Genomic DNA, 10,158 nt, shown 5'->3' with positions numbered 1-10,158 from the left:
GTCGAAGTTTTTCGGCTCTGTGTTTGGAGTGCACTCAGCCTCGTAGATCGACCATGTTTGGACACACCTCAAGGCCTTATCGTCTCGAAAGCGAAGAGAGAAGGAGAATAGGATAGGAGAAAGCCAGCCGTTCCGAGAACGAATCTTATCCGTTCAGGATAAAATCCGCCCCGGGCGGAATCGACCACATAATTCCAAGCTCAATCTGAAATCCGTTTTTGTCAATTGTACCAACTATGCCAACTCATGCATTCTGGTAGGTACTGGACGGTTCGGTAAGTTCACAAGAACTCCAATTAGAAGAAAACATGGAATGGTGCTGGTTTGCCGAAGATTTTAAATTCCGTCCTCAATTCAATAATAAACTATCCAAGAAGTTGTTCAGTCAGCCTAGTCAGCTTGGAGGGGAGCGCGTCGGCCTTGTAAGCGCTAGATCGTGGGCTCGATTTCCTACCGGGGCGGATTTTATCCTCAACAGGTAAGGTTCGTTCTCGGACCTTAACTGTTCCTTATATAACCTGTCCTCCTTCTCTCCTCACTTTCGGGACGATAAGACCTCAGCACTTACAGTTCCCTCTATCAAACATTTAAAAACGAGAAAAAAAGGGCTGAGTGTCAGATTAAGACTTAATGAGAGATTTTACTAATGGGAGAATTTTTAATCGTCGAGTAGTACATTCTGGCCGACATTGCAATGGAATTTTTGTAGTACAAGGAGTAGAACATTCTGGCCGACATTGAAATGGAATTTTTGTTGTACAAGGAGTAGTATATTTTGTAGTACAAGGAGTAGTACATTTTGTTGTACAAGATGTAGGGCATTCTGTCGGACGCTGAAATGGAATTTTTGTCGTACATTTTGTAGAGTGCGCAGTTATACATTCCGTAGTAGATTTTGTGGTACGAAGAGCAGTAGAAGTACAAGAAGTAGTACATTTTGTAGTACAAGAGCAAGGAGTAGTACATTTTGTCGTACAAGGAGTAGTACATTTTGTCGTACTGCAAGGAGATGTGCACACAAAGTTCTTTGTGCACTTCAATGTAAAGCTAATAGGCCACAACTTTTTGTAAGGTGTGGAACATTTTGTGGTACTCGGGGTTGTACATTTTGTCGTACACGGAGTTAAACATTTTGTCGGTTTAATCGTCCAAAAAGGAGTTTTTAATGATCCAAACTGGAGTTTTTAAAAACTCCTCCTTTTTGGATAACTAAAAACTCCTTTTTGGACCATTAAAAACTCCTTTTTGGATCATTAAAAACTCCTTTTGGGATCATTAAAATCTCCTTTTTGGTTCATTAAAAATTATCCCATTAGTGAAATCTCTCGTTAAGTCGTTGGTGAAATCCACCATTAGTTCATGAAAAAAGCCCCTTGGTCCATTCAAGACAGGCCAGTCCCGGTACAGAAGAGGCCAGGACTCAAGATACACTATCCTCTCATCTGGTCCGATTTCTCCTGAAGGTCATTCGCTCCGGTCTCCTGGTCCGAAGACCGGAGATCGACGGAAGAAAGTTCGAGGGAGAGAAAGTTTCAGAGCTGGTGGAAACGCAACTGTTGAACACAAAAACTGGAACTTTAATGTCTGCATTGACGTCAGTGAGCGAGCCTTTCTGTTCCAATGGACAGAAAATCATTGGAATCCGACAAGATTGGCAGAACATCGCCCAGGACAGACAAGAATGGAAAAGGCTGGTGTAGGAAGTCAAGGACCCTCGCGGTCTGTGAAGACTTCGGATTAAGTAAGACTCTGAATTACTAGCCCAAGGTGCATTTTATTATCCGGACGTTTTCCAGGTTCCCTTGATTTTTACCTCTTTGGACGTAATAACTCAACCACACTTGCTGCCACGGGCCGGTTATGTATTTTCAATGGTTGTCTGAGAGAAGGGCCTCTGAGTCAAATTTTGCTACTTGTTTGGTGAAGAAATTCGAAGAATTAAATAGTGTGTCTCTCATTTAAGGGAGAAGTTGAAAATTCATATTTCCTTGGTGGAACCAAAATTAGGTCCCAATAGAATACCTCTTAGTACATTTTGTCGTACTGCAAGGAGATGTGCACACAAAGTTCTTTGTGCACTTCAATGTAAAGCTAATAGGCCACAACTTTTTGTAAGGCGTGGAACATTTTGTGGTACTCGGGGTTGTACATTTTGTCGTACACGGAGTTAAACATTTTGTCGTATACGGAGTACCTCTTAGGTCCAAATAAATAAATAAATGCAGTTTCTTTGTGTTATTATATCACAACTTTGGTGCTCACTGCAGCATTGTAGGATTCTTCCAGTACCTCAATAATCCTAACATCCAATGTTTACCTACCATGCTGGCACCGGTTGGAACATTTTGTGGTACTCGGGGTTGTACATTTTGTCGTACACGGAGTTAAACATTTTGTCGTATACGGAGTTGTACATTTTGTCGTATACGGAGTTGTACATTTTGTCGTACGTGGGCTTGTACATTTTGTCGTACATTTATCATTCTTCGTATACTTCAAGGTGAAGTTTATGGGCCACAGATTTTTGCAAGATGTTGGACACTCTGTTGAACATGTGGGGTTATGTATTGGACATTGGGCATTACAAGACGTTGTACACTGAATTGGAGGTTTTGTTGTACACTGTATTGGACATTGGGTATTGCGACATGTAGATTCGGTGGGGCACTCAATTGGAGTTTTTGTGGTACGTTTGGTGGTACAAGGCGTTGTACTTTCAGTGGGGCAGTGTATGGAGCATTTTATTTGACAATTACACGAGTAAGGTGGTGTGGTTTTACATGACTGTCCTGGAGAATTTGCGTTATTGTAGAATGAAAATGTTGTGGTTACATGAAAATCATCCATGCTTCGACATTTGTTCATTCCCATCTCATCTTTCTTGATGGTTTCCTTGATATTCTGGCATTCGAGTGATCGGGCTTTGGGGATGAACTCTCCAATTTGTACAGCATCGGTTGTTGTTTTCGTCGCGTCAGGAATTGATTTTGTATCTTCTCCAGTTTGGGGTGATACTTTTGTATCTTCTCTTGCGGGCATTTGTTCAGCGACCTCCAACGAACCCGGTTTGTTGGTTAAAAAAAATTTCTCTTCTGATCCATTTGGCATAGGGAGTGGCTTTGCTGGGTGATACTTTTGTATCTTCTCTTGCGGGCATTTGTTCAGCGACCTCCAACGAACCCGGTTTGTTGGTTAAAAAAAATTTCTCTTCTAATCCATTTGGCATAGGGAGTGGCTTTGCAGATTCCAAAGTCTGTGAATCAATCTCACCTGAGCTTGGACCGTCAAGGAAGCAAGACTTCGAAACACTCACCGTAGTTTGAGCGGTTGAACTCAATTGGCCCAGAAAATTTTGCAACTCAGACGGCCAAACTTTTAGATCACCATTCTGACAAACCGGTGGGAACGTTGTGGATTTTCGAGTATTAGAAATGTCGACTGTAGTTGAAATTGCAGTAACACACGTAGATGTATCACCCATGTTAATGTGAATAGGAATACTCAATTGGCCCAGAAAATTTTGCAACTCAGACGGCCAAACTTTTAGATCACCATTCTGACAAACCGGTGGGAACGTTGTGGATTTTGGAGTATTAGAAATGTCGACTGTAGTTGAAATTGCAGTAACACACGTAGATGTATCACCCATGTTAATGTCAATAGGAATATCCTTTTTTGTAACACAATATAAAGTAGAGCATTTTTTCTTGATGAAATCCATTGCAGCTGGATCAGTTGAGTCAATATGATGAAAAATATTCGAAGGTACGGTTGAAGATCCAGAAGATTTTATCAAGTTAGCATTTATATTTGGAGTGGACACTTGCTGTGTCGACAAAGTTTTAACTTCTAAAGATCGTGCCGTATGTACTTTCCTAGTTTGAGCTTTTATGCTTGGAATAGTTTTAGCTTCATTCATCATATGAGTCCCAATTGTTGCCTCCTTTTTGTCCACAACTGATTGTAAATTAACGTGCTTGTTTGTTGGACAAGTTGAAATGTCTCCAGGAGTTTCGTGAGTTAACGAAGGACAACTTTTCGTTAATGTTACAGGTGTGGTACATTCTGTCCAACACTGGAATGGTATATTTGGAGTACAAAGAGTTGTACATTCTGGCCGACATTGAAATGGTTTGTTGGTTATATGAGTCCCAATTGTTACCTCCTTTTTGTCCACAACTGATTGTAAATTAACGTGCTTGTTTGTTGGACAAGTTGAAATGTCTCCAGGAATTTTGTGAGTTGACGAAGGAAAAGTTTTCGTTAATGTTACCGGCGTGGTACATTCTGTCGGACACTGGAATGGTATATTTGGAGTACAAAGAGTTGTACATTCTGGCCGACATTGAAATGGTTTGTTGGTTATATGAGTCCCAATTGTTACCTCCTTTTTGTCCACAACTGATTGTAAATTAACGTGCTTGTTTGTTGGACAAGTTGAAATGTCTCCAGGAATTTTGTGAGTTGACGAAGGAAAAGTTTTCGTTAATGTTACCGGCGTGGTACATTCTGTCGGACACTGGAATGGTATATTTGGAGTACAAAGAGTTGTACATTCTGGCCGACATTGAAATGGTTTGTTGGTTATATGAGTCCCAATTGTTACCTCCTTTTTGTCCACAACTGATTGTAAATTAACGTGCTTGTTTGTTGGACAAGTTGAAATGTCTCCAGGAGTTTCGTGAGTTAACGAAGGACAACTTTTCGTTAATGTTACAGGTGTGGTACATTCTGTCCAACACTGGAATGGTATATTTGGAGTACAAAGAGTTGTACATTCTGGCCGACATTGAAATGGTTTGTTGGTTATATGAGTCCCAATTGTTACCTCCTTTTTGTCCACAACTGATTGTAAATTGATGTGCTTGTTTGTTGGACAAGTTGGGTACATTCTGGCCGACATTGAAATGGTTTGTTGGTTATATGAGTCCCAATTGTTACCTCCTTTTTGTCCACAACTGATTGTAAATTAATGTGCTTGTTTGTTGGACAAGTTGATACAAATTTCTTGACCCCGCCGGGAATCGAACCCGGGTCTCCCGCGTGCAAGGCGAGCGCAGTGACCACCACGCCATGGGAGCTGACTCTCTTAGGTCTAAATAGAATATGTAGTTAGCTTGGAGCTGTACTTTCCTTTGGGGAAACTGACCATGACCACTGCTCCATCCAACTTCCATTGGAGAAGTGGTCAATGTTCCAGTGATCCGTTTCTCGTACGAAAAATTGGAAAATACAACTAGGGCAGAACGTCTGACTTTGACTTGTAATTGCTAGATCGCGGGGTCGATCTCCGCCCAGGCCGAACTTTATGCCAAACAGATAACGTTCGTTCCCGGAATGGGTGGCTTCCTACTATCCCTACATGTAGGTATTTTTTTTTTTGTAATTATGCAGAAGTCAGAGTACATGCACTTACCATTTAAAGATCCTCCAAATCCAGCTCCAAAAATAATGTTACAGGGAGAAGAACTGCCACGCTGTGAGAAGTTCAAATACCTGGGTTCAGTAGTTAGCAGCGATGGACAATGCACAGATGATGTCAATAGCCGAATACAAACTGGATGGCTCAAATTTCGATCCCTAACTGGAGTCCTGTGCGATAGAAAAATGCCAATCAAAGTAAAAGGAAATGTGTATAAAACCATGGTGAGACCTGCACTGCTTTACGGATCCGAATGCTGGACAATGTATAACACCTTTGAGAAGAAGATCCAAGTAACTGAAATGCGAATGCTAAGAATGTCAGCAGGAGTGACTTTGAGAGACAGGATTAGAAGCACTTTATGCCAAACAGATAACGTTCGTTCCCGGAACGGGTGGCTTCCTACTATCCCTACATGTAGGTTTTTTTTTGTCACGTGTGTGGAAAAGAAAAGCTCCTTTCTGTATTTAACCTAACCCTACAATAACACTAATCACTGCTCTAATTGTGAAAACTCCTTTTTGCGTTTAACCTAACCCTATAATAACACTGGTCACTGCTCGTTTGTGCCAGTTCCTTTGATAGCAAATTTCCACACACGTGCCTTCTGCACAAGTACCTAACACTAATCACTGCTCTAATTGTGAAAACTCCTTTTTGCGTTTAACCTGACCCTATAATAACACTGGTCACTGCTCGTTTGTGCCAGTTCCTTTGATAGCAAATTTCCACACACGTGACTTCTGCACACGTACCTTTTTTTTGTATCAATATAACTTTTCCTTTTTGGAATCCCATTTTTCTTGTCATTGGAATGCCCATTTCTAGAGTGGGTTCCTAAACCTTTATATGTAGAATGGGTTCCTAATTACATTTCCAGGATGGGTTCCAAATTATATTTCTAGACTAAGTAAAAGTATTGTTTTATTTAGACTGCCAGCTTGGAACAAGTTGTTCCACTTTACTAACAGTTTAATAGAATGGACACCTAAAGGTTGGGTAAACGTTGAGAATAAAAGGTTCCCCGGGCAAATCAGAAGCAAAAAACCTCAACAAGGTCGTTCGATCTTAAATATCTTCACTGCACCCTCACTGCATAACTTTGGGAGCAGAGTGAACAGCACAACGCAAATAAAAATAGTGAAATGCACTGCGAGTGTAGACAGGAGCAAACTCACTAATATCTGAGATTCTGAGCTGCATTTAATATATGAATTTTCAACTTCAACACCCTGGCTGCCAAAGAATATTTTATGGCAGCGATTCCCAAACTGGGGTCCGCGGCCACCTCGAGGGGGCCTTGCGGCCCAGTGGCGTATTTTTTTAAATTATATAATGAGGGGACAAGACACACCCTGGCTGCCAAAGAATATTTTATGGCAGCGATTCCCAAACTGGGGTCCGCGGCCACCTCGAGGGGGCCTTGCGGCCCAGTGGCATATTTTTTTAAATTATATAATGAGGGGACAAGAAATGAAGATACATACATACGTAGGTAGGCACATGGTTTATTTTGACAGGATGCAATTTAGAACATCTGCTTTTATTGAAATTCCACACCATTTCAAAAAGTTCTCAAAAATGTGCTCTTTTTCTGAGAAAATTCCACAACATTGGAGATCCTTTTACAAACGGGACCAGCCTTGATTACTTATCCTGGAAATCTTGCTACCGATCTAAATCCCCAGCTATTTCTTCAAACTTATGTTTTCAGGATTTATGCCGATATCTTTTTATAACTTTGTTTTCTTAATTTGTCAGTCCCCAAGTTATGTCTACAAAATCTTCGGAATAGATCTTCTTGTAGCTTTGTCCTTTCTTAGTTTTTCATAGTATTTTCGTTACCGGGACAAGAAATGAAGATACATACATACGTAGGTAGGCACATGGTTTATTTTGACAGGATGCAATTTAGAACATCTGCTTTTATTGAAATTCCACACCATTTCAAAAAGTTCTCAAAAATGTGCTCTTTTTCTGAGAAAATTCCACAACATTGGAGATCCTTTTACAAACGGGACCAGCCTTGATTACTTATCCTGGAAATCTTGCTACCGATCTAAATCGCCAGCTATTTCTTCAAACTCATGTTTTCAGGATTTATGCCGATATCTTTTTATAACTTTGTTTTCTTAATTTGTCAGTTCCCAAGTTATGTCTACAAAATCTTCGGAATAGATCTTCTTGTAGCTTTGTCCTTTCGTAGTTTTTCATAGTATTTTCGTTACTTGTCCTTCTTCTAGCCACTTGTGGAGGTCGCCTTCTCTCGATCCTTACGCGTACAGTTTCTAAAATACTTGAACATGCCGTCTCTCCAAGATTTACTTGTGGAATAGACGGCCGATTCTAATTTGGCCAACAGGGCGTCTCTACAACCACTGCAATCAGACTTACTAGACAGCCGGCGGTATTTCTGCAGATAGACTTTGACCGTCCTGCAAATTGATCTCGCCTGAGACTCGCTAGTTAAATCGTGGCTCACCGAACATCCTTTAGAGTGTTCAGGCTTACGGTTACTTGGTTTACAAATCGTTTTCGCTTCGGACTCACTAGTTAAATCGTGGCTCACCGATTTTTTTGTAGAGTGTTTAGACTTACGGTTACTTGGTTTACAAATCGTTTTCGCTTCGGACTCGCTAGTTAAATCGTGGCTCACCGAACTTCCTTTAGACTGTTTAGATTTACGGTTACTTGGTTTACAAATCGTTTTCGCTTCGGACTCACTAGTTAAATCGTGGCTCACCGTACTTTTTGTAGGGCGTTTAGGCTTACGGTTGGACTGACCAGTTGTTAAATCGGGGCCCACCGTATTTCCGTTAGAGTATTTACGGTTACTTGGTTTCGCTTTTCTCTTGGCGCCCGTTGTCTTTCGGGTACCGTTCCTCGAATTCCCGTTTTTCGACACAAGAGACGCTTTGGCCAGTGTATCCCGCAGGAGACCCACATGGGGGAGGGGCAACTTGTTTGCATTCGATTTACACGGCCGTGACGTGATATGTTTGTAGTACTTCAAGTTGGGCGGATTCGAGCAGCGTTCTTTACATGTTTCGGGTACCGTTCCTCGAATTCCCGTTTTTCGACACAAGAGACGCTTTGGCCAGTGTATCCCGCAGGAGACCCACATGGGGGAGGGGCAGCTTGTTTGCATTCGATTTGCACGGCCGTGACGTGATATGTTTGTAGTACTTCAAGTTGGGCGGATTCGAGCAGCGTTCTTTACATGTTCGACACGCTGGTTCACAGGTACGCGGTTGAGCTTCAGCTTCTATTGGTTCCGCGCTCGTATCACTCCGGTCACACTTGGGCGTTTCCGGCGAGGCGCTCGGACGCGCTTCTTGAATTCCTATTGATTCCGAGCTCGTATCACCCTGGTCACATTCGAGCATTTCTGGCGAGGCGCTCAGGCAAGCTTCTGTTGACGTGCAAGGAATGCTGTCCAACAATCTTTGCAAAAGGTGCTTGATCTTTTCCGGACACATATCTTGAGGGAGTTGTATTCGACACGGTTGGGGACATTTTGTAGCGCGAGTTTTAGGATATGTTGTCGTACAAGGAGTAGTACATTCTGGCCGACATTGCAATGGAATTTTTGTAGTACAAGGAGTAGTATATTCTGGCCGACATTGGAATGGAATTTTTGTGGTACAAGGAGTAGTACATTCTGGCTGACATTGCAATGGAATTTTTGTAGTACAAAGAGTAGTATATTCTGGCCGACATTGAAATGGAATTTTCGTAGTACATTCTGGCCGACATTGGAATGGAATTTTTGTAGTACAAGGAGTAGTAAATTCTGGCCGACATTGCAATGGAATTTTTGTAGTACAAGGAGTAGTATATTCTGGCCGACATTGAAATGGAATTTTTGTGGTACAAGGAGTAGTACATTCTGGCTGACATTGCAATGGAATTTTTGTAGTACAAGGAGTAGTACATTCTGGCCGACATTGCAATGGAATTTTTGTAGTACAAGGAGTAGAACATTCTGGCCGACATTGCAATGGAATTTTTGTAGTACAAGGAGTAGTACATTCTGGCCGACATTGCAATGGAATTTTTGTAGTACAAGGAGTAGAACATTCTGGCCGACATTGAAATGGAATTTTTGTAGTACAAGGAGTAGTATATTCTGGCCGACATTGAAATGGAATTTTTGTAGTACATTGACAAGGATCATGTGTTTTAGAAGTTGTTTGCTGACAAGGATCACGTGTTTTAGAAGTTGTTTGCTGACAAGGATCATCGTAGATTTTGTGGTACGAAGAGCAGTAGAAGTACAAGAAGTAGTACATTTTGTAGTACAAGAGCAAGGAGTAGTACATTTTGTCGTACAAGGAGTAGTACATTTTGTCGTACTGCAAGGAGATGTGCACACAAAGTTCTTTGTGCACTTCAATGTAAAGCTAATAGGCCACAACTTTTTGTAAGGCGTGGAACATTTTGTGGTACTCGGGGTTGTACATTTTGTCGTACACGGAGTTAAACATTTTGTCGTATACGGAGTTGTACATTTTGTCGTATACGGAGTTGTACATTTTGTCGTATACGGAGTTGTACATTTTGTCGTATACGGAGTTGTACATTTTGTCGTATACGGAGTTGTACATTTTGTCGTATACGGAGTTGTACATTTTGTCGTATACGGAGTTGTACATTTTGTCGTATACGGAGTTGTACATTTTGTCGTATACGGAGTTGTACATTTTGTCGTATACGGAGTTGTACATTTTGTCGTA

General features: G+C 41.3%; 2 protein-coding genes across 3 annotated transcripts; both read right to left on the bottom strand.

Moving 5' to 3' along the window:
• Positions 1-627: 627 nt before the first annotated feature.
• Positions 628-9,959, bottom strand: LOC113468133. Its single transcript, XM_026824805.1, has 2 exons — positions 9,679-9,959; positions 628-900 (listed from the first exon to the last, which is right to left on the bottom strand). Exons 1-2 carry the CDS (start codon positions 9,766-9,768, stop codon positions 628-630), a joined length of 363 nt encoding a protein of 120 aa, XP_026680606.1. The 5' UTR covers positions 9,769-9,959.
• On the bottom strand, positions 7,359-8,935 carry LOC103510858. Of its 2 annotated transcripts, none has more exons than XM_008475557.2 (2): positions 8,474-8,935; positions 7,359-8,295 (listed from the first exon to the last, which is right to left on the bottom strand). In XM_008475557.2, exons 1-2 carry the CDS (start codon positions 8,899-8,901, stop codon positions 7,662-7,664), a joined length of 1,062 nt encoding a protein of 353 aa, XP_008473779.1. In that variant the 5' UTR covers positions 8,902-8,935; the 3' UTR covers positions 7,359-7,661. The 2 variants fall into 2 exon arrangements, with proteins under 2 accessions (XP_008473779.1, XP_026680616.1); XM_026824815.1 differs by having other exon boundaries at positions 7,359-8,466; positions 8,645-8,935.
• Positions 9,960-10,158: the final 199 nt, after the last annotated feature.

The sequence above is a fragment of the Diaphorina citri genome, unplaced genomic scaffold (genome assembly GCF_000475195.1).
Source record: "Diaphorina citri unplaced genomic scaffold, Diaci psyllid genome assembly version 1.1 scaffold652, whole genome shotgun sequence".
NCBI classification, from domain to species: Eukaryota; Metazoa; Arthropoda; class Insecta; order Hemiptera; family Psyllidae; genus Diaphorina; species Diaphorina citri.
This window is presented reverse-complemented; position numbering and strand designations above follow the sequence as displayed.